Below are 25,203 nucleotides of genomic sequence, written 5' to 3'. Positions count from 1 at the left end.
AACCCCCATGTATGTACACCCGTGTACGTGTCGAACCCCCCGTGTATGTACACCCGTGTACGTGTCGAACCCCCCCGTGTATGTACACCCGTGTACGTGTCGAACCCCCCGTGTATGTACACCCGTGTACGTGTCGAACCCCCCGTGTATGTACACCTGTGTACATTCGAGTCGTAACCCCCCCCGTGTATGTACACCCGTGTACGTTCGAGTCGTACCCCCCGTGTATGTACACCCGTGTACGTGTCGAACCCCCGTGTATGTACACCCATGTACGTGTCGAACCCCCCGTGTATGTACGCACTGGGGGTACGCACCGTACATACACGGGTGGGGGTACGACTCGAACGTACACGGGTGTACATACACGGGGGGTTCGACACGTACACGGGTGTACATACACGGGGGGTACGACTCGAACGTACACGGGTGTACATACACAGGGGGTTCGACACGTACACGGGTGTACATACACGGGGGGTTCGACACGTACACGGGTGTACATACACGGGGGGGTACGACTCGAACGTACACGGGTGTACATACACGGGGGGTACGACACGTACACGGGTGTCCATACACGGGTGGGGGTACGACTCGAACGTACACGGGTGTACATACGCGGGGGGGTTCGTCACGTACACGGGTATACATACACGGGGGGGATCGACACGTACGTACGGGGGCTGGGGGGGTACGACTCGAACGTACGGGGGCTGGGGGGGGTCGGCACGTACATACGGGGGCTGGGGGGGGTACAGCGCGTACCAGGCCACCTACTCTGGTCGTTTCGCGCCGTACTTCGCTTTTCCGGCACTTTTTGGGTGCCGTGAAAATATTGCCGTCCGGACTGCTGTCGGTTCGAATCGTACTTCCTGGGTTGTGAAACGCCACCTGAAAGCGTCCCGACGTCACGTCGCAGCATTCCCGGATCACATTCGTATGTATATTTTCGTCGGTCGGTGTTTTTTACGATTCGTACGGAAATGGTGTTTCCGTGCGAATCGTAATTCCATGTTTGTAAAGTTTTACGACCGGGTACGAGTCGGACGGAGAAAACGCTCCGACCGACGGTTCGTACCCGGTTTTTCCAGGATCGGAATCGGCACATAACTCTTTCTAGTTGGTCCTGAGGAAGACCACAGTAGATACATTAATTTACACAGTCTGAACCAGGGAGTCGAAACGTTGACACTATAAAAAGGAAAACTTAGACTACCTATCATCGGGGCGGGAGACATTTTATGACACTGCCCCAGAGAGAGTGGAATGCTGATTAACAGGCAATAGTCATGATGAATACAGGCCCCAGCTAGGCCAGCAGGACACAAGGGTTCGCTCTCCTGCAAATGGAATCTATAAGGAAGTTGGCACGGAAACTGCAAATTACAAGGACAAAGTTTATTAACCCTTAAGGGTGGTCCTACAATCCATACAACACCCTTCAGTATTGCATAGAGTAGCACAAAGAACTTGCGTACACGGTCCCCTTTTATACACAACAGAGGGGCTCATAAGTGGGTGGATACAACATGAAGCAAGGAATATTGCCCTTTATGGACATTTTCAATACAGAATCAATATGTGGGCGGAGTTGACACACTCCTTGAGCCCGCGAAAACATGGTCAAGTAAGGACTAACTGATAACAGATGTGGTCAAGTCTGGGCATGCGTCAGACGGACAAAGGAGCTATTTATAGACTGTTACTAGGCAGATTACAAGAGCAACTAACACGAAGGTAGGACTCTTCTCGTGCTACGCACGTGGAGGCATGACAATACAAAATGGAGTCCTAGCTTTAGTCAACATAAAGGAAGAAACTTGCTCTGGGAAGAGAATTCATGTCTTTAGTGAATTCTTACTCATACCGCTATTTCAATTTTCAACAGTCAAGTAATTTGAGGAATTGTGGGAATCGTGAATCAGAAATTGTTTGTTGCTTTTAACATCATCTCCTTTGTCACATTGCACAAGCACTATATGTATTAACTTTTGCCCTGTACATCCTGACTTTTTTGAAAGGTTTTTCAAAAAATGAATTGAACAAAACTAATATTGACCTTGGTGGTCTTTATATTACATTCAATGTATTTGGTATGAACAATACAGAGATCGGATTAATGCTATCTCCATAAATGTTTAAATGTTTCATAAATAATTCTGAGAGAACCATAAGTGTTTATACTAAATGTTTATAAGTAGTCACATAATCAGGGATTTATGCTTACAAAATGAAGAAGAGTCATCCCTACTTAAGAAAAGTCATAATATCAAATACGATGTTACATTAATTGTATTTGTTACAGGAGAAATATGTTTGTATAGCTTTGGTCTTCTTACCTCCTCGGCATAGGTTTGAAGTTATTCAGTATACATTTACTATGCAGACGAGCAAGGAATAGACTAGGGAAACACTCACCAGGAGACTTCGGCTTTGCTTGTATTCTTTTACAATAGCATCAATGTTATCCACCAGCCCAGCTTGAGCGACCCAGTTGATGTTGAAGTTCTCTTTCAAATACACAGCTTCCATGCGAAGATTTACCAGCAACTGGTCAATGTGCATTTGCTGAAACAGGAAAACAGTCGGTTAGGACATAACACATGTCCCATTTTGAACCATAAGAGTGCTCAGAAAACCTTCTACAGTCAGGTCAACTAATGTGCCCTGTGAGTTTTTAAACACTGTAATTCATTCGTAGTTCGTTATAACTGACAATTGTTAGAAGGAAACGGGTTCGGGAATAATGGGAGACAGAGGGGTTACTGGGTGTCAAGTGTGTCAATTGGGGCTTTTTTTTTTAATCACTGAGGTTCACAGCCCTGAACTACTACAGGAGGAGAACACCGAGCATGACATAACTGACGGTAAAAAATCTAAGGCTTGCTCTAGAATTTGTTGTGTGGGGAGAGACTTAGTCCTCAGTGCACCATGAATAGAATGTAATAAACCAATGTTTAACCAGTTATCTATCTTTATTAAAAGAAAGGTATGTTATTCTGCTCTCAGTGTGATACAATACACATAATGAAATTGGACAATATATCTACACATTTAGTGTGGGGGACTCAGAAGACCAGTGACATTATATCAAACTTAAGAGTTCCCCTTTTGAAGTGTATGCAGACCCTACTCCAAGAGTCTTTTCTGGCATCTGGATCAATCAGGGGGTGCACTCCGGACCTCATAGTCTGGATAATACCCCTTCTGGCAGTTGGGACTGTTCACTGCATCACCCGACGCCGTGGGACTATGCCAACCAGGGCCCGTATTAATGACAGGGTGCACTTTCCATGTTTACATCACTGTGCACCTTACAGCAGGTGCACCGGGTGCAAACAAGGAAAGTGCAACCTATCAGAAAGAATACGCTGCCCCTCAGGGCAGCCGCAAACTCGAGGCAGTGCATTCAAAGTAAATACGGAACGCGCTAGCACTTTTTAAAAGGGATTAGAGATCCCCTTGCAGGCGGATGCAGTGAGTGACTGACCCGCCTGCAAGGGGATGTTGAGAAAGTCCATGGGACCCCTGTCATCCCTTTAGAGGGCTGTATTTAGAAGGTGCACTAAAAGTGCGTCACCTTTTTGTGACACACTTTCAGTGCATCTTCTAATGGCATGTTTGCCTCTGTGCCAACATCTGTAATACGATGCGGGCGCAGAGGCAAAGAGATTCCCTCATTTGCATGAGAAGACGCCCAATGCAAATGAGGGCAGGCCCTCTAATTATAGCGCTGATGCTGTATGGGTGCCAGTATTATCTGTATTACAAAAGGGACCGCACAAGCATCTGTAATACCAAAGTGCCCCGGGGTGTATAAAGTGGGAGCAAAATCCCGTTGTGCCCCCGGGACGCTTGTGTGATATGGCACAGGTGGCCTCTTTTCAACTCTAAATGTCTTTTATTCATTGTCAGTGGCCTGCGTGGGACAGCAGAGGCCAAAGCAGCTTTGCTGATTTGTTTGAGAGAATGACGGTTGCAGCCCTTCGGCTCAATTGGTGATACAGGAGTCATTGGTGACCTTCTCAGGAAGTTGTGTTAGCCCAACACAAAACATCCTGTCTAAACTATCTGAGGGGCAAGATTGTTACAGGAGGCTGATGAGGAACTAGGTTTGCCTGAACACACACAAAAGGCGATGAGAGGAATGGTTGCAATTTGTCTAACCCAAGGCAATTGCTTGGGGTATCATCCAAAACCATTGTTCTTTAGCTCACCATGTCATCTCAGTGTGGACCCAGCCATATGCAAATCAGTCTTGACCCTGCTCCTCATAGGTACAGTCCAGCCCAAACAGCAAAGCCAGGTGCTCCTTGAACCGCAACACAACCAACCCAGGACCAGGTCTAGAGTTTTGAGCTAGGGCACAGCACCAGGTTCCCAAAGTCAAGAAGACCATTTCTAGGGAATTTCAGTGGGAACATCAGCCAGGTTTACGACCCTACAAACAGGACATATTGCACGTCACTGGGTCTCTCCTCTTGCACAGCACTTTCTGAAGATAGGCCTCGGGTATACAGAGGTCATGCTGGACAGTGCTCTAGTATGGGATTGAGGGGCCACATATATCACTTCAGCAATGGGTGACACTGCTCCTTACCCACACCTCGCTCATTAACTGAATGCTGTTTCTCATTCCTTTTTGCACAGTGCCTTTTTTCTCCAGAAAGCTGGACTGCAGTTTGCTCTTCTCAGTGGCGCTACACTGCAACAATACCCCAGTACCCCCTTTTCATCAGAGATGGCCCCTTCTCCCAGGAATGTAGCATGACTTCAGAACATGTTCCTAACCTGAAAAGGGAACTGGCTGCCCAAAAGCACCAGCTGTGTCACTGAGAAAATATCCTTAGTCCACTGCTGATGACCTCCGGGCACCGATCAGTGGGAAATCCTTGGAATACTGATCTGGGAATGCCATCTCATATTTATACTTAGGCACCAATTATGAGTGGCTAGTTAAAATCTCTGGATTTCCCACTCCCCCCCCCATCCTCAGAATTACCAGTACCGATGTGCCTGGTAACTCCTGTCGCTAGGTCTATCAAAATGAGTGGATCACTCATAAGGAGGGCTTAAATAGATGGAGCAGAAATGTATTCCACGTGCCAGACCTGTTGTGGATATTCTTGTTGCAAGGGAGTGGGTTTCACCTCATAAACATCTACTAAGCAACATGGACTTTTTCTGAAAATGTTGCAGGGAGGGTGGCGGCTCAAAGTGTTCATTGACAGAAGCATGCATGATACATGGCACGCAAGAAGCTTGGCTTCCCTCAACTGGCTGATACACAAAGCTCTTCTGTGCATATCTCTGAGAAAGATGGGGGTACAGTGTCATCTCAAACTTTAAAGGGGCTTCTGTTGCCTTCTCTTTACAGGAGCCTGGTCCACTTCAAAGATCTTCAGGAATGTTCTAGGGAATACCTCAAATCTACATGCTTTGTCTGGTAGGTTCTAACCATTCTCCATTTTGCAAACCACTGTTACACAACAAATGGCTGGCTGTATCCCTGCAGTCGCACACACATGCATACACTCTTCAAGTTCCCTCTGCCGAACATCTTTAGAGCAAACATCCATGCACTATCCACAACCCACATGAGCATAAGAAATGCTTAGTACTCTTTCTTTACCTGAAGAGGCTAGTATGCTACTATGTCCATGTAAGTAACAGGGAAAGGGCCTGCCCTCACTACTATGTTTATCTGTTACCATCAGAGGCATCATTTCCTATTACCGGGAGAGGAAAGTTGTCACTCCCAACTTAAAGTAAGGTGCACCTTGTGCGTGCACACTTCTAGACCACAGAGCCCATCTCTGGGTTATAGTCCAATCTTACAGGCCCTCTGTGGACACACATGATTCTCCTGTGTGACTAAGCATAATTCACATAAAGGTTGAAAACTTGCTTTGAAGAACTATGAACCATGTAGAGGGTATTCCTGCATGAACACTGGAGATTTTAACTGGGTACATACAAAAGGTGATGGGAGGATGCTTGCAATTTGTCTAACCAATGGCAATCGTTCAGGGTAGCATTCCAACCCCTCATTCTTTTGCCCACCAGGCCATTTCAGATTAGACCCAACCATATGCAAATTCAGCCTTGACATTGCGCCAATAGGAACAGTCAAGCCCCAAACTGTCAAGCCAGGTCCTCTCTGAACTGAAACACAAGCAACCCAAGACCGCTTTCACACTGATTGGGGCTCTTCAGTCAAGTGTAGCTTGTTTCCAGTGGCACAGTGAGTAAAAGACCTATGTCTAGGCATACCAATGGCCACTGAGGACAGTACATCAGAGACTGAATTGTTCATTGCTACCTTGCTCACAGAACCAGTCTGCCACTGTGACCTCCACAGGTTTGTCCTCAACATTCAAAGTGGTGGACAACCAGATTATTTTCATATACCTGCAAGAAAACCACTATTTTGACAGCTCATTCAACAATAAAGAACTACTTGCTAGGAGTCCTAGGGTTTATAGTTGCTTCCACTAATGGTTAACATCAACGTGTCCTCAGACCCAGGCCATCAAACTCCACCACCTTAATTCCTGATGATAGTAATTCACAGATCCACCTCAACCTGGAGATTAGACCTAGTAAAAAAGTTCATATTAGAGATTGGAACACATATAGCTCTGGATGAAAAAAAAGCTTCCCTTGTTTGAATGGACTGTAAACAGATTCATTAGGAGTTGGTGGCAGAACGAGTAAATTTATACTATTAAACCTACTAATCGCCTCTCAAGACAAACTGTTGTGGTAACAAGAAACCAGCTACAAGTCAATACATTTGGAAAGGTTCTTCTTCCATTCCAATTCAACCATGCACTGTGTTAATAGCCTTATCCGGCAATGTAAACATTCTGTACATTGTTACCCAAGACATACACTTAAAAACTGTAGAAGGTACAGAACCAGGCTTGAAGATTGGCCTTAATCTGAAGGATCATAAACACATTACACCTGCATTAAAACCTGCTCCATGTAAAGAATGCAATCTAAAGAGTTATTCAATCTGCACAAGGCCTTCTGAGGTTATGGCCTTGACTAAGTGTAAAAACTGCCCACATTAACTGACACATGCATCAAGCCAAAATCCACTCACAAAAATAGAGAATCGGTAAATTAGACCCTTAGGGGCCACAAAACACCAGTTTCCAATGCAGCATCCAAAATACCGAAAATGTCAAAAATTCGCTAAAATCCGGTTGCTAAAACTGCGAGAAACAAGATTACGAATTCGCTAAAAGCGGAACATACAACAGCAACCGCTAATTACGATTTGCAATTAAAGAATCGCTATCCAATGCATGTAAACTCGCAAACTCGCAAACAGCGATTTACTGGAAATTTGCTATTTAGCAAGTGCAGAAAAACACACACAGGTGCAAATCATCTGAAACCCCTTAAAAATGACTCAGGAGACCCCTGAAGACCTTCACAATGGCAGCCTTCTACGTACTGGCAAGGAGGATGAGGATCAATTCAGCAGCACAGAGCAGGAGGAGGATACAGGAGAGGATTTTTCGCGTGCGCATCACACTGCTGGGCCAAAATGAGGATGATATATATATACGATAAGTACAGGCTGAACCGTGCAATGATCATGCACCTAATTGCAGAGTTGGAACCCCTATTGCAGCACCAGACCCTTAGGACCCATGCCATGCCATACCCGCACATGTACAGGTCCTAGCGTCAGGCAGTTTGCAGGGGGCAGTAGTTGTAGCCGGAGGGGTATCACAAAGCTCACTGTCACGCTTCTTCAAAATCTGCCTTGACGGCATGATGACAAGGATCCACACCCACATCACCTTCCCCACAACCCCACATGAGTTGAATAAGACAAAACTTGACTTCTACCAGGTAGCCCAATTCCCTCATGTGATTGGATGCATAGACTGGACGCATGTCCCTATCTGTCCCACAGCAGACAACGAATACATCTTCAGGAACAGGAAATCCTACCATTCAATTAATGTTCAAGTTGTGTGCAATGCTAAGCACATCATTACGGACATTGTGGCACAATTTCCAGGAAGTACCCATGACTCCTATATATTTCGGCACAGTGGCATCCACAGGCGTCTGCTCAGGGGTGAATTTGGAGAAGGACATCTACTTGGTACACACATATGCCTATTTGCAACATCAGTCATACAGATGAAATTGCATAACTGTGGCTAACCCTTTGCTTTCAACCCTGTAGGTGACAGCACATACGCCGTGCGTGACTACATCCTGACACCATACCTCAACCCAGCCACACCACATGAGCAGAGGTACAATGCTGCACACATCAGCACACGGTATGTGATTGAACGTACATTTGGAATCCTGAAAAGTCGCTTCTGAATACTACACAAAACTGGTGGAGCGTTGCAGTACCGGCCAGAGACCTACTGCAGGATAGTGGCTGCATGTGCCATGTTGCACAACATTGCCACCAGAAGAGGCATACACATCGAGATGTCCAACAGTGAGTCTGATGGGGACGACCAACCACCCACACAACACCAACAAGCACATGTGCCAAACTCAGCAGAAGGCCAAAGGAGACGTGCACACATCACACAACATTATTTCTGATGCAGGTAATGATTAGCCAGAACAACTAAATGGTGAACGTAAATGTTTTATTAACATGAGCCCATGTTAATTAAGATTTGAATAGTGCAAATTAGGAGGGTGATTGAATTGAGGCATAAAGTTAAAAGAAGAAAGCTAAAAGCACTGGATGTCAATCACCACGTCGTAAATGACCATGATTACACCACCATGGCCCAGTAATGAGGATATGCATGTCTAGGGCCTCCTGCCACGTACACCCAGCCTCCTTTCGTGTGCCTCTGCAACACCAACCTGATGTGTGAGTGTGGATGCGGTACTGCGCGAACTGCACCTCCTGGCAGGGGTCATTGGCACCGACATGCTACTGAGGCTCGATGCCTCCTCACTTCCCTCCTCCCCTTCCAAGTTGATGGTACTCACTGTCCTGGACTGTATGTGTTCCACCGCTGTGGTCACTTGTCCCAAGGCCCTTGCAACATCCCCACAGAAATGACCGAGGTCAACTTGCATTGCAACGGAGCACCGTGCCAATAGTGCTGTGGTGTTGCAGAGCTTGTTGATGGCCCTTGTATTTGCTGATGTGCGGATCAGGCTCTGGCGATGCCTTCGCCGCTTAGTGCTCTGTCCTGCAAGCGCCGCCCATGTGAGCTCCTGTAGGCTCAAGTTAGTTTGAGGATTGCCCTCTGCAACCACTGTTGTGAGGTCGCGCGCACTGTCTGCCATTGTTTTTATATTCTTTGCCAGCTTGGAGATCTGATGAGTGATTGTGCCCATGTGTCCCCCCTGCAGGCTCTGCACGCGTAGCATCTGTGACTCCACGCCACCATACACATTTGTCGCCTGATCATCACGTGCAGCAATACGTGCCCTGGACCTGCGCCGTTGCCCTGGTTGGACCTGTGCTGGTGGTGGATTGGTGTTGCAACACGTGGCAGGATGGAGACTGTAGTAGGTACAGGAGTTGGTTCTGCCTCCATTGGCTGCAGTGAGGGGACATGTGCCCTGTGTTTTGGTGGTGGTGGTGGTGGTGTGCATGTTTGGGCCACTGGAGTCTCTACATCGGTCTCCGCAGGTGTCTCAGAGATGTGGAGTCGGTCACTATCATCGGAATCCACCTCAGCTGCATTTGTGATGTGAAACAGTGCAATGTTAATTTTTGTTAATCCTACATTTGTTAAGAATTTGGCATACTTTGCTCAGATTAAATCACTGACTAAATACACTGGCTGCCATGCAGTGTTGGTGTTTTTTGCTTGCCCTTGCTGCTTTAGAATGCACTACTTGCTGACAAGTCTACAACTCCCATGATGCATTTTGTGTATGAGGGGAAACGTGGCCTGGATTTTGATCTGTATACTGTGTTTGCCTGGGGGTATGTGCACGATTATACATTACGCAAGGGATTAACGCTTGCATGCATCTTACCTTGTGTTGTATTTGCTGCGCCAGATGTGTCCAGCTGTGTGACTCCGACAACCGCCTCAGGCTGGATTGTCGCCTCAACAAGGTCCTCAAGGGCTGTGTTTGTGGGTGCAGTCGGTGGTCCTCCTCCTTTGGCACCTGCTTCCCTCAGCCTTTCGGCTATGCGCTCCTTGGCATGTATCCTGAGGTCGTACCACCTTTTCTTCAAATCGTCAATGCTGCGGTGTGTGACTCCCACAGCATTTACTTTAGCCTTGATGCACAGCCAAATTTTACGTTTTTCTGCCTCAGGAACTTTCAGGGACAATTTCCCGAATAATTTATCGTGGCTTCTGCTGACCTCCTCAATTAGGTATTCCAACTCCCTTTCTGAGAACTTCATTTTCCTCTTCCTGGGCGTGGCACTCTCCCCTGATGCAGTCTTGTCCATCCTGTGTCTGAAATGTAGCTGGATACAGAAATGGAAGTGATTCTGGTCAGCCACAGTACTCTGCCTCCTCCTCTGAGCTCCTCAGGGCATTGAATGAAGCATGGACTGGATGACTTCCTGGTTGTGATGTCATCAGCCTGCTTCCAAAGCGACGCGCTTTTTGCGATTTTCGCTATTTGCGATTTCGCTAATAGCGAGATTGCAAATAGCGGGATTGCAAAATGGGATTTTCAGGTATAGCGACTCGCTTTTGTGTACTCGCTATAGTTTTAGCGATTATTAGCGAATCGCTATTTAATCGCAAATGGCTTCTTGCATTCCAGACAGCGATTTTTTATTTGTGATTCCTTATTTTTCGCAAATAAGAAATCGCTATTTTTCAGTTTGATTCATGTGCCTATAAGTGCCTAAGAAGAATATGCTCCAGATAATGGCATGTTGAAGTGACAAACCAACAGTGCCCAGTGACAACAAAACAGAGGATGAACATCAGGGGGTCATGGGCACATGTTGTGGAACAATCTGCACCATTCTTGGTTAACACAGTCAATCTACTGATTATAAAGGAAACATCTAAAAAGAAATGCATCTTAGGCAATCCTCCCTTGGGCCGCTGTCCAGTGTGCTACCATGTAAAGTGGTAGTTCCTATGTACAAGAAAGACAGGTGGGGGGGGATCGGTCTACTTCAGTGGCGGCCACCAGGCTGTGGAACTCCCTCCCGAAACACAACAGGATGTCACATTTGTAACTGATTTTTTGTAAGCAGGTGAAAACCTAGTTATTTGTGAACTGGTCTTCCCTCAAATTTGTTGGGTAGTTGAGGTTTGACCTGCTTGGGTGGCACCTCTTTCACAGCTTCCCCTGTATTAGCGCTTTGATGCCTTCTGGTTTAACAAGCTCTAGAAATGCTACAATTACAATCGTGGGCATGAACCAAACAGTGAGCCAGGAACTATCACTTATCCGATGGGGTACAGTGTTGGATTCCAAATAGGAACTGCCCAGAGCCAGCTTCAGAGCAGCACCACGTTTCTCAGTTTACAAAACTATTAATAAATAAGTGAACATAAAGACATAGTCATAAGATAATATATCATGTTCAGGATCTAGACCAGGTACTTCGATTTATAAGCAATAAAACAATGATTTAAGGTCTTGAATCTTTAATTTATTGTACAAAATAAACACCACAAATGGCAGTAACTGATAAAGGCTAGATGTTAAGATGCAAGTACATCATTCTCACAATGTACATTATAATAAAATGATCCACATGATTTCCAGATAGTCTGGATCGCCATCCTACTTCTTGCATTTGTAATCTGGGTTAATTTGATCAGAGACACCTGTACTATTTAGATACAGGCCAGGATTCAGTTTTAAACAGTGTCCTGAGGACAAACACGACTAAAATGATGGGCAACATAGTATTTTTAAAGGTTTCCAGTTATTGTGGGATTAAAAAACCAAGGATCAATAATCGAATATTGGCCAGCAATTGTGACTGCAAACTACCTATCCTTCGGCATCTTTCTATGAAGTCAGAAACAATAAAAACTCACTGACATTGTTTAAAGTGCAATGTTAAGGAAGATAAACCGCATTACTTCCTGAAACTCAATTCCAGTAATATAGCCAAGTGAGAATCGGTTGTTGATTCTTTATCTTAAATGAATGAGAACATGTAGAGCTCCTAAAAACCTATCACTAGGTTTCCATTTGTGAGGATTTCAAGATTGTATAAATTCTTAAATTGTAGTTTATGATGTTGAAGCCTGACTGTATGAACTGTGATTAAGAAAGCCTCATATTCAGAATTCATTCACAGACACTATCCTTCTTAAGTCAAGAGAATTCAGAATTTAGCCCACAAATATGACATTTTTGATTGTGTGTCTGCTGTGCTGGAGAAGCTACATGTTAAAGCATTTGTACACCTGTGTTTTTTCATTTTGTCTTGCTTGGATATTTTATTAAACTGTAATGCGTGTTTTCATTTCAGTTGTCTACTTCTTCCACCCCGACCCCAAAAATAGCACATACACATCAAAATTGAATTTACAGCGTTTCTAAGACCCCATTGTTTAGGGAAGAGCCAAACAGAAAGCGCCCAAGTCTCAAGCCATACAGATATTTGCCAGGATAGCTGTTCTGTTTTGAACTTAGGTAAGGTTGCTCCACCAGGTTGCTGGATAGTGCTGCTGCTGAGAGAGTGTTGCCAGGGGTACTTCTTGCTATCTGTAAAGATAAAGACTTTGGCTAATATTCTAGTTCCTACATTATACTACAGTGATCACTTTGTATCACCGCTCACTGATAGCAAAGTACTCCTTATATGAGTGATTTCTAGGCCAAGTGCAGCTATATCTTTTATTCTAACAAAATGGACGGGTTATGGAAGAAGACTTCTTGACTAGTTTATAATCTTTACTTTGTAGGTGTAATCAAATGAGTGCCTCAAGTCCTTCCCATCGGAATCAAATAAGCTGTAACAAGAGTCGTCGGCGGAGATGAAGCAGAGCTTACCATCATTCTTTGCAGGTATGCCTGGTGCTTAGTGATGGACTGTTCCCTTAACCCATCCAATTTATTTTTTATATCTTTTTGATTGTAATGATTTGTATTAATTGACAATAAAATATTTATTATTAGTATGCCTGGTGTGAATGACATCCACAGAATGAACAAAGGGGAGGTAGGTGGCAGTCAATAGTCAAAGAAGTGACTGGCAGAGAGAAGGGTAACATGGCTGTGGCATACAGTACTTGCTGGATCGGACAATGTGAACAGCTGGGCGTCTCAGTAGGGCAGATAGGGCTTTCAGAATGTTGGGCAGAAGGCCCTTCAGTGTTACTCTATAGCTAACAGTGTACACGGACCTCATGATAGAGAGATCTAGTTCTTCAATATCTCTGCATATATCTGTTGTTCCTTAAATGAAGACGTTCATCTACTCACCCAACAATCAACCTATCCAAGTACTTATTGATCCTTGCATTCCCTAACGTACACTGATTAACTCCATCCAATTACTCATTCACTCCCCTCTCCCTAGACATCCACTCCCTTCCACCATTTCAAATCAATAACTAGCTCATCCACTTCCTTCAGTCACTATACGACAAACCCCATCCATCCACTGATGACGTCCATCCACACATTTACCCATCTATCAATCTATCCTTTCATCACTCACTACACCCACTCACCCAATTACTCTTTCAACCACCCATCCGCTTATCCACCCACACACCTACTCACTGATCCATAAACATAGTCACATACTCACCCATTGATTCACAAATTCACTTATTTATCCATCCACGCAGTCATCCATCCACTAATCAACACACACATCCACCCTTTAATTCACCAATCCATCTATCCATTGGTCCATCCATCTACACCAGCAGCCATTTATTCATACATCCACCAATTGTTCAAATATCCACTCACTCACCTATCCATTTCTATTTTATTGTGCCTATCTGAACTCCACATACTCACATATACTCATGCTCTCCCACTTCCTTCTTTATCATCCTACCAATCCACTAATTCACCAACCAGTCTACCATCCCATCCCATTCATTAACCAGTCTATCTACCACTTCATTCACCTACTTACCTATCCACACAACCACACATTCAAAGCGTTACTGATCAATAAATAAATAATTTTAAAAACAAAAATTAATACTTGTTTAGAACTTTGTTTTCCTTCCTGAATTGTTTTGTAACCAGAGCTATATATTTAGAGTCAGTTGCAGGAATTAAAGAAAATGTGAGACATGGGTCAGCAAAGGACAATCAGTTCTTACCGTTAATTCATTGGTGAGGAAGACATTCTCTTTAGGAACATGCTCAACTCTTCCAGTCCCAAGGTGGCTACTGATGCACTGTGAAAGAGATATCATAATTAAATACTGTACTACTTGATTTTAAGACTAAAAAGAATGAGAGGATGTTAATTTTTGTTAAACATTCTAACTTAGCATTAGAGACACTGAGAATTATTGTTTGACGCATTTCTGCAGGGCTTAAAAAGTAGAAAATCTGATTATGAAAAAGAGTATTCAAGTAATTGTACACCTCCATTGAAGTTGTGTCTCCAGAGAAAAGTCTGCCATTAAGTAAAGTCTTGCTTTGTTTGGCAAGAGGCTTATGTTGCAGATACATTATGTACTAAATACTCTTCTAGAGTCCTGTCTGTAGTGCTCGAGAGATTTCAGAATGATCCATCTAGGGATCAGACTGAAATCTACATTGGTGTTTTCAACCAAATGAGAAGGAAGCTTAACAAAAATAGGAAAGCGAGGGTCTTTAAATAAATGTGCCACCCTCAGCTAGCATTCCGTCATTTAAAAGTGTTGGTGACCTGGAATAGACCAGGGTCATTTAAAGAAAAGGTGTGGGAGAAGGGGTGAGAAAGAAGTTGGAGTGATATTTTGATTGACTTGATCTGTGCAACCTACACTAACCCAATGTCAAGTAAATTCAGATTGTGAGCGTTTGTTATGCTTATGTATAAGCCCCAGATAATCGCCTCTCATTATATTTACTCCTTCTCTGCACTACTGCATTGGAGGACATCAATATATGACTAATTATCCTTCTATCAATTCAATCGCAGACATTCTTGATAACACGTAGTGCATGGACTATTTGTGTCTCTAGATACAATTTGGGTCACATCTACAAACTTTTTCTGGGTCAAAGTATACAGCTCGAGAAGTCACGTATACCTTGCCTCTCCCCACATGGACTGATTTATAGTTCATATATGGTTGATGCAGGGTGAATTTAAAAGTTGTTCCTACCCCTCTCAGACATTGTAGGGGATACGATTAAACTGTGTCAAGCTATTAAGTTTTAAGTGTACATTGACAGGCAATCCATTCTCTCTTACACTACTAGCGTGCAGTTGCTTAACTAGTATCTTGTTTCTAGCTCCCAACTCAATGTTCAGGCTTCTACATGCAAGCACTGGTATTCCAGCAGCCTCTAGATGCTGTTACAAGAACTGCAGTCAGAGGTGTGATGCTTTCTCAAGCACAGCTTGCTGTCAAATGGGCAAATATTTTGCAATGAGTAATTTAACCAGGTGAAGAAGAAACATGTAACAATAGGGACAGAGTTAACTTGCTAAACCTATTTGGGATGGCATACGGCTATTTATTCTGAAAAGCAATGTAATCTTTTAGCATCTCCAAGTAACTTAGACTTGACCATGGTATCTTGCTGATGAATAGTGCTATGGTTAAACTCACTCTGCTCTGGAAGCACCTTTTTAAGGTCTAGTTATATCTTCCTTCTTTGACGGCTTCACTCAACAGGGCCACATGAAATATCTCCCCTAGCCATCATGGCTGTAGTATAATATCATGCAAACCCTTCCAATAGTGGCCACATTGTTAAACCATCCCTTTTAGAGTGGGTGTACGTCATTGGTTGCTCCTGAAGGAAAACAAATTACCTATTAAGCTTCTGTTCAATGACTACCCAGTCCCAACTTTTTGGGAAACATATTGTAAAGTTCGTCACAGGGCATTTGAAGAGCTATCAGGCCTGGACTGGGATCCATAAACTGCTGCAGCAAAAATGTTCAAACCAGATCGCTTCCTTCCTCGCTTCTCTTGATCTCTTGCTGTCCCTCAATCCATCCATACCCTGTCTCTATAATTCTCTCCTCTCTATCTTTCCTGCCTCTATAGTGCCTTTCCTCTCACCTTCTTTCTAGCGTTCTCTTTATTCCCGAAGCCCCTCTGTGCTGACATTAACCTGGGGTAGCCTGAGATAGTGACAGAGAAGCAAACAGCGTCCCTTAACAATCTGGACTCCAATGACTCAAACCACCAAGGGAAATACCTGATTGAACAACTGACCAATCCATCCCGGGAGCTGTTAGGGAACACCATCTGCTTCTGTCCGAGTACCAGATGTTCTACAAGCTACGGCTAGGTACTTTATCCTTTGTCAAGATGGGCTTCTCAGCAGGTTTCGCAAATTAATATGGGATTTTACAGTAGCACTTGATAGACGCAATAATCATTAACCTGACTAATAGGGGAAACTTCATTCCTACAAGGTTAGCTATGGCATATAAAGATGAGGGGATCAAGGGCAGAGGGGTGCGTACAGGAGAGCTAAAGTTTCTCAAGGGTAAAGATTTTGTAAATAAGTTTTTCCAGGTCCTAAATGCTGGTGTAGAAAATTACGAGCGATAGAGTGAGATCGGGATAACCAAGTAACAGTAGGAAACTTTAATTTACATCAATAATTACTTAGTTATCATGTTAGGAAAAGACACTCATTGTCTGGGATCTGTGCACAGGGTGCTGCATTTCTGAGTGATGAAATGTTCTGTATTGTTTTACTGCCATCGCTGGTGTAATAAGACATGCATAACTAATGCCTAAATTAAACAAACGTGTAATATTAATGTTACCAAGTAGTCTTCACACCTAAATCACGTACTGTTACTACTTGTGAGGTCTGCAATATGAAGTGATGTGAATGAAGGAGTACTGCCATATGCCCTAGTACATGAAATTACATAGGCAGCACAACATTTCTCCTTCTTCAGGTAAGATGACACACGTGGGACAGCACCCTCATAAAAGGACTCATCTCTATGTCCACTTCAATGCTGGTGTAATTGTTATAGGGTACTCTCTGAAAACATGGACTACAGATACAACACTATCCAAAATGTCAACAATTAGAAGACATTTGGTGGTAAAACACTTCAGCTCTATAGGCCTTTATCAACCAGGACATTACTGCACTTGAAAGCTGCATGTGAAATTGACTTTGGTAAATGGCAAATTATCTGTTATTTACCTTCACAATTTCGTCAAGGGTATGCACCGAATCATCAACTGCCACTAGATAGTGTGTTCTTGGCTTTTGGTCTGCAATATTCTGCACCACTCTACAACACAGCGAGTTATATTTTTACCAAAAAAACATTGATATCAGTGTCAACCAATCATATTTCTCAATAGATATCATCACTTTTAGAAATAATAAAAAACATGCAATTACTGACTGCGCATAACAAGAATCGAGTGAAGCTTCTACTGTCCAGAATAGGAACTATAGGTAACAAAATGAGTCTTTTATCTCAAAGGCTTTTTCATCATTTACAGTATATACAAAATACAATGATTATTGAACTTTGTGGATTTTGAGGTTGGCTCAGCCAATGTGTCGTTACATACTGTTGTTTTCCTGCATTCTAAATTCAGTATAGATCTGGACCTGGGATATAAAGCACAGATAAAGTAGACATGAACGTTTGTGGTTAGGCTGGACAGTTGCTAACAACCTAAGAGCCCAGGCGCTGCCTTGGATCAACATCTCTCAATTGCCTTTCCCCTCACTGTACTCTCATGCCTTCAGCCAAGGCCCATTATCGCACGTTGAATAGTAACAGTTGTTAGCACCCTACTCAGAGTATTTAAGCAACATTAAAGCACATTATTGAATGCAAGGAGTGGCAAGGTCAATTGTTAGCCTTAGACTTTTTACAATATCAGCTGTTTTTGCTCGAATTTTAAGCCTTTGGTTAAATCGTGGCCCGTCACACAGAGTGAGCCATGTAAGAGAGGGGGAACGAGGACAGGGATTAGGCCGTGAGTGGGTTTCTGAAACAAGAGGAAGACAGCTGAGCCAGACAGAAACAGAGGAGACCTGTTAATTGGACGGACAAGCATACAAAGTGGGAAGAGTGGGCAGAGGAGACATTTGAGTTGATCCACAAAGACCACCAGGGAGGAAGCAAAATGGCGGGATAAAACAAGTTCAGTAGCGAACTAAATGTAATCCGGGCAAATTAGCAGGCACTGGCGCGGAAGCAAAAGGACAGACCAGGGAATGATCGATGGGCATCTTAACGGAGGAATTGAGAAAGCAAAGCGGTGAGACAATGTGCAGGTTGAGACTTAATAGTCGTATTTCCCTTCTTGTGAATGGCGAACCCTGCTCTTGACTATAAGCAGTCTACTTCGGCAAAAAATTAAAGAGCATGCAGTTAACAGTTATGGTAATAACACCTAAATGTCACATGAGAGAATGTGTGCACAGAGCAACTAAAAAACTAACTAAACAAAGAAAAATCTTTACCTATTTGATACCCTAAAACGATATTCAACCAGTGGAAAAATATATTTCAAAAGTCGTTCTCCAATGTTATGACACTGCAGCGATAGAAAGTTAATCCAAAAATGTTTATCTCTTCAACAACCTGTGCAAAATCTGTAGATTTATCAAAATGAAATATTCCTACCGATGGTAGCATTCAGAAAAGTTTGCACATATCTAAGAACTGACATGCAAAAAAGTGGCATGTGGGAACGGAAACCGTAGATCCTGATTCATTTTATCAGGACCTGCACATTTTTTGTCTGGACAGTTTACACCAAAAACTATGGAATATCTTCTAGATTGTGTGGCTTGTCCAGAATTATACGTAGAGGCTCTAGGCAAGGAAACATGTGTCCCCTAGGAGAAAACTATATGGTTTCGTGCAGCAAAGGTGGAAAAGACTCACACAGTCAATTCGATTCAATAATCTTTATTTGTTCTTAAAATAGATCATAAAAACACAAACTAAAACCATTATAAAAAATGTGTAGATAGAAAACAGATATCATAAATAACATCCCTTAATCACATTCTCAAGTCATTGATTTTAAATAAAAACATTAAAATCAAAGTTGATACATCAAAAGAAACTTTCAGATGAAAAGGAAATGTAAAAACTGACCCCCAAATTATCACACAGTCATAATTGTGTAGGAATTCACTAACATTCATTGTCCACACTCATTGTACGTCTAAAAGTGCAGCTGCTCCTGGAAAGCATTGGTAGTGCATTACATGTAGGGAAGAGGCCAATTTGTTTAGTGAATGTAGCAAAAGCGATTTCTTGGTATGAATTATTTTTCGACGTGAAGTAAATGAGTGAGACAATAACAGGGCAATTACACATTTATCTTAAACAGTGAGATGTTCTACTATTCCAACATTCCACATGCATAGGATTATAGCAAAGGGGAAGTATAGCTACAACACTTTCTAGCTTTTCCTGATGTACGGATGCTGGACTTATGGAACATAAGTTTACACATACACCTACATAGGTTACGTCAGTTTTTGTAAATTGTGCTCTGAGAGAGAGAGAGAGAGAGAGAGAGAGAGAGAGAGAGAGAGAGAGAGAGAGAGAGATTGAAATCAATTTGGGCTAAAATCCTCTGTTGTGATGCCATGATGTGATAGTAGATCAACGGAGAATATCTCTCAGAGGTCATTCTCCACTGTTGGAAATAAAGCAGTGGAAAAATATTCCACATGTAACCAGCTAAACTAGACCTGTTTGCAAGCATAAGTGCAAACTACATACTATGGCATGTTATAAGATTTTTCAAAATAAAACCCAAAATCAAGCTAATTTCACACTCCCTTTGTCTTGCATACCCCTTACTAAATTTTGAATTTGAATATTCGGTTTGATGTGCATTTTGGCTCAAAATTGTTTTACATTAATTTATGCGTCTTCACTTCAATTTACTGTTGCACTCCAGCATATAAGAGTTGATCGCTCCTTTATTTTGCTGTTGGATATTTCCATTGTAAGTTTTGTACTATGATAAATATATTCACCATTATTCTATGATTGACAACAAATTCTATAATCCTAGACATTTTAAGTGAGGAGCAGCAGGAAATGAAACAGACAGGAACAATGGGTGTGTAGATAGGAGAGTTTAAAGCAGACCCCCTAGTCTGTATCATCGACATGTTACTGTCCATTACAAAAAGGCCTCAATGGTTTTGCGACAGTTGTCAGGACAGAACACATGTTCTCTTTGTGGTCTCTAACATTAGCCTGTTATTCAGTCATTTAGGTCCTTTTCACAAAAGTCATGTCGAGGAAGAAAAAAAGGTACATCTTGCCTGCTGAGGTATCCCACAATTAGTCCTTTTGAGTTGAAGAGAACAGACACATTCTACATTAGAAACATGTTGATGATATAGACTGGGGTTTTCATTGAACAGTGCTTCTAGTGTTTTAACCATGTGAGGGAGAGGGAGTATTAAAAACCCACTCCTCTATACATTTTAAATCTGATCCTCTTCCTTGACACAGTTAACTCTCTTTCTCTTTTTGTGTTGTAATTCTTTATTGAAAAACAGAGCAATGGCACCAGGGTACAGTACAGTACAAAGCGATGTACAGATTGCAACAGGAGGGAAGGGCAAGGGTAAAGGGGAGGGGGAAAATGGATGGAGAAGGGGGGGGACTGCGCAATGCATACAATACGAACAGTATCCTCAATTGTGAGAGTCCTCGGCTTTGAGGACCAGCAAGTCCAATTGTCCCACTGGGGTAAGTAACGTGTGGAGACATCTAACAAGAAAGGATGGGAGTATCCATGATGAGGGGAATAGAGTGAATGGAAGGGTAATGGGATTATAACAAAGAAGAGAGGCGAGATGTGTCCCATGTTATTGCCAGAAGCATTCAGCAGAATAGGAGGAGATGATGAGCAGGTCCACAAAACGGAAACGCCTCAAGCCATGACATGTCAAGGCGTCGGGGCTTGTCCGGGGTGGTGAAGTAGAGATGGAGGAAAGGAAATGGAAGGTGGGGAGAAAGAGGAGGAGGGGGGGAATACAAGAGCGACATATAGGAGGAGGCAAATAGTAAGAGGGGTAAAGAGAAGATGAGACGACAAGGATAGATTAGTGGGAATAGGGGAGGGGAGGGTGAAGGGGGTTAACTCTATTTCTCAGAAGAGCTCCAGGTGGAGCCAATCATGTGTAAATGGATGTTATTATGGTGAGAAGTGGCCCACTATGGAGTAGTACCGAGGCAAGGGATACAGGATTCTGAAGGTGCTCAAGAATGCTGTGCAGTTAATGGGGTCCTCCTGGGGCTACTCCTCGGTCCATGGGCTTGGTGAGGCAATCCTGACCACAGGGTTGACATCCCTCGAAGTCCTCTCGAGTGAGGTAGAAGTCCCATCATCGCTGGGCTACCAGTCGCCCAGTACAGCAGATTCTGCGTTTTTCTTCTTCTGGTGGTAACTTGCCTCCTGGGCTACCTAGCTGCACTTCAAGGATTCGTCTGTGTCTAGCAGACTCAGGGGGCAACTTTTGAGTGCTGGGTCTTGGTCCCTTGAGCTGCACATTGGTGAGGAGCGGTGATTCTGCAATCTGGGCTACCAACTCGCCCCAGGAGGCTTCTTAAGCTCTTGTGGTCCTGTGCTGCGAATAGGACGTCAGCCAACTGGGCTTTAGAGACTCTTGTTTCGCTTGGGCTCAGGAGTCGACTTCTCCATGAGTAGGACACAGCAGGCACAGTCCCTTCTCCTTTACTAGGCTCCAGGTTCAGCGGGTGTAGTCCACGTTGGTGCAAACACTCTTCACTGGGTCCTAGTAGGGGAGTCCTTCTTCAACCCTCTTCTCCAGTCCAACAGGATTTGAGTTCTGGGTGCCAGGGGTGCTTTATTTTATGCCCAGAGAATGCTCTCAGGGGTGATCGCTGTCACTACCCAATGGACTACCAGGTTCCCTCCCACCTGATGACAACTTCCTGTGAAGTGTGGCATCTAACTATTCCAGATGTCTCTATTCTGCCCACTCTCAAGATGGCAGAACCTCTCACTCAGCATATAGTGCTCCCTAGCCCAACCCAGAGTTGTAGCTACCAAGGGGGCTACACACTCCTGAAAAAAAGGTTTGATAACTGGTTTCCCCTCTTCGTCCGCAGTGATGGTCTGTCTGCCTTAACAATAGAACAGCCCCTCTCCCAAGTGTTTTCTATTTGCTCTTCAAAGGTGGTGTCTCCTTTGAAGCTCATTTTGTGGGCCAACTTCTGGCCAAGGAGCGGTAACACCTCTCTTCCACGTAGGCTTCTATTGTGTCCTTTCCTGGGAGTCGTTTGCATGTCTCCCTAGCAGGGCAGAAAGATGACTCAGGGACAGACCCCATATCGAACTGTAAACAGGCACAGAAGGCTTACAATAACAAAGTGGCAACTATGTAAAAGTTGTGCACTGCAACAAGTTATATCAATTTCGACTTGGGAACAAGTTGGCCTTAATGTAAGAAGTTATTTGATCTCATACAGTAACAACCCTAGTTGTCCCAATCAGAAGTTAGCAGGGCTGCTGGAGCAGCTTGTAACTCTTCACTCACCAATTGGGCTACTAGCCTTTTCCACAGTAAAAACAACAATTTCTGCTTTTTTCTGCTGAAACATGTAAAGAGTACATGTTCCACTCTTATGTACGGCACCCTGCCTTTGGCCTCGATAGGCCTACTTTAGGGGAGGCATATATATTAAAAATATATAACTGAACGTTATTGCTTTAAATGGCAAAGTCCAGTTAGAAGTTTCAAACTGCCCTTCCAGTCTGCAGTGGCAAACTGGGAGCCATGTATTACCTTTGTCAAACCCGGGGTGGCACAACCAGTGCTGCAATCCCTGGAGTGACCCTCTAACTTACATGCCCTGGGTACCATATACTAGGGGCTTACAAGTAATTTAGCTTATGCCAGTTGGGTATAAGCCAATCAAACATACACATTTTACGGTTGGTCACTGGCACTAAGGTATGGTTAGCAGGCCTTAGTGCACTCTCAGAGTCAAATAAACAGCAGCATCAGTCCAAAACTTTGACCAAATTACATGTTATTACAATTTAGAGAATAGGTATTTACCCTGCTAAATCATTAACATGAATTAGAGGAAGTACATTAGTTCCATCTCCATAGACCTGCAATGCAGGAGTCTCACCATGCCAGGCTTCCTATAAAAGAAGAAAGAACAAGAGTTATCAAGATGGTCAATGTGAAATGTATTCAACGCCAAAAGCAAATGCAATGTATTAATCGCCTGATTGCTTAACTTATCAGTAGTGAGTAAATGCAAATACATTTTTGCTCTTCTTTTCTACTTTCCTCAAGTGTATCTGTATTTCATTGGGGAGGTAAGAGGTTTTTGTCAGTTGTGCACAGGTTGGAATTGTTAAACTGTTTCCCAAAGCATGTCAGAGTGCATTAGAGTAGATCCATTTTGGAAATGGAATGCAAAAGGAAGTTTACAAGAGTCCCTTTTATGTACACCATTATACATGCCAACATTTTAGAAGAGGAAAGCAGGAGATTTAAAAATAAATAAATGGGATAATGTATTTCTCCCATTGACTTCACCTGAGGGCGAGGCCTTAATCGGGTTTATTGTCCTGTACGGAATTTGCAAGTGTGCTGCTGAAAGATTGGATATCAGAAGTGCAAAACTACATTTTTTTATTACTTGTCAGGAGCACAGAGGAAACGGTAAAGCAGGCAGACGGGGATGGGGGGGGGGGGGCAACAAAAATGTTGTGCACTGGCCTGCGGGAGCAGGCTACTGGCAGTGCATCCTCCGAGTCACAAAGGACCAGTATCTGTCGGCAGAAGCCCATTGAAAAATTGGTTACTGCATGCAGGAATCAGGAGGTGGGAGACTAGCCTTGAAATCGCTATTCTCCCGCCTCGATCGAGAGGGTTGGCATGTATGCACCATTCATTGCAACTTTTGGAACAAGTACCCTTAATAAATGATTTCAAGATTTTGTAAGGCACCATATTTCGAGAAACCATATTCAGAGGTGTCCGCACTGGACGTACAACCCTGCACCCCTACTTCAGTCACTTTGGACACTTAGGAGATGACAGTTGACAGTGATAGTCAATGTTTCAGTGATGAGCACTCAATCTAGAAATCTAGTTTATCCTTACTTTTTGATGTAACACAGTGTCATCATGTTGTATGGCTGTCCAAGATCACTAGATGACTTTTCAGAGATACATAGGATCAATTTGTACAGGTGACCAGAAGTTTTGAGTATTCAAGGCTCCTAACAGAGTTCCTTAATCTTTGAGAGAGCTCTCTAACATGGCAGTTGAGTCTGATATAATTTCCTGAAATGACATGCCCTTCAAATGATATCCATAACAGAAGATAAGGAAACTTTGGCCAAGAGGGCTCACAGTTAGATAGTGCTTAGCGATTATAAAGCTCTTACTCCACAAGCTTATTTAAAAACAGGAGTCAAACTGAAGATAAAGGAAAACATTTTAAAGTTGTGCTTTGCCATTTTACCAATCCTTCCTCACCTGCCGCCTTGGAAAAGGAGACTAGAAGAACAGTCCTGCCATCTTTGTGGAACATGAAAAGAGGATCTAGTGCACATTATTTGCATCTGCCCATGCCTGATGGACATAAGACGTGCTTCACTTCGACCAATATTCAACCAGAAGGGCATCAGGACCTGCAGGCAGGCCGTAGAATTGTGCTTTAACCCAGAAGATACAGCTAAACTGTCGCCTTACAAAGTATTTTGACATAGTGGATGAAAGACTCAAGCACAAGCCACAGGCGACTGGAGAATAGGAAGCAGCTGGACTACTTTTAATCAACACTTTAACAGCCCAAACTACATGTGGGCCGGCCTTGTCCAATCCATGTTTACACCCTGAAGCACAAGTACTTTATCTATATTTTACTCACTTCAAGAGGCTTGAATAGACAATACAAGTGAGACTTGATATGACCTTCACTTATAGTATAACATTAATAAGCTCAATATGAAAAACTGTATTTTAAAATTCAAGGTATAATCTGAAATAAGGATCATTTTATGTATTTTTAATGTCCCGGTTCTTTTAAATTGTGAGTTTTAATTAACTGAACAATAAAATGACTTACTTACA

The 25,203-nt window shown here is 43.3% G+C and overlaps 1 protein-coding gene across 1 annotated transcript in view; it reads right to left on the bottom strand.

The window, feature by feature from the left end:
- Positions 1–25,203, bottom strand: part of AK7 (adenylate kinase 7) — a 274,267-nt gene that overhangs the window by 97,967 nt on the left and 151,097 nt on the right. The window contains exons 7-10 of the mRNA XM_085628033.1: positions 23,167–23,255; positions 17,278–17,368; positions 14,256–14,333; positions 2,422–2,571 (exon numbers count right to left, since the gene is read on the bottom strand). Coding sequence (XP_085484159.1) covers positions 2,422–2,571; positions 14,256–14,333; positions 17,278–17,368; positions 23,167–23,255 — 408 coding nt within the window. The remainder of the gene's footprint in view (positions 1–2,421; positions 2,572–14,255; positions 14,334–17,277; positions 17,369–23,166; positions 23,256–25,203) is intronic.

Source organism: Triturus cristatus, chromosome 9 (assembly GCF_964204655.1).
Source record: "Triturus cristatus chromosome 9, aTriCri1.1, whole genome shotgun sequence".
In the NCBI taxonomy this organism is placed as follows: Eukaryota; Metazoa; Chordata; class Amphibia; order Caudata; family Salamandridae; genus Triturus; species Triturus cristatus.
This window is presented reverse-complemented; position numbering and strand designations above follow the sequence as displayed.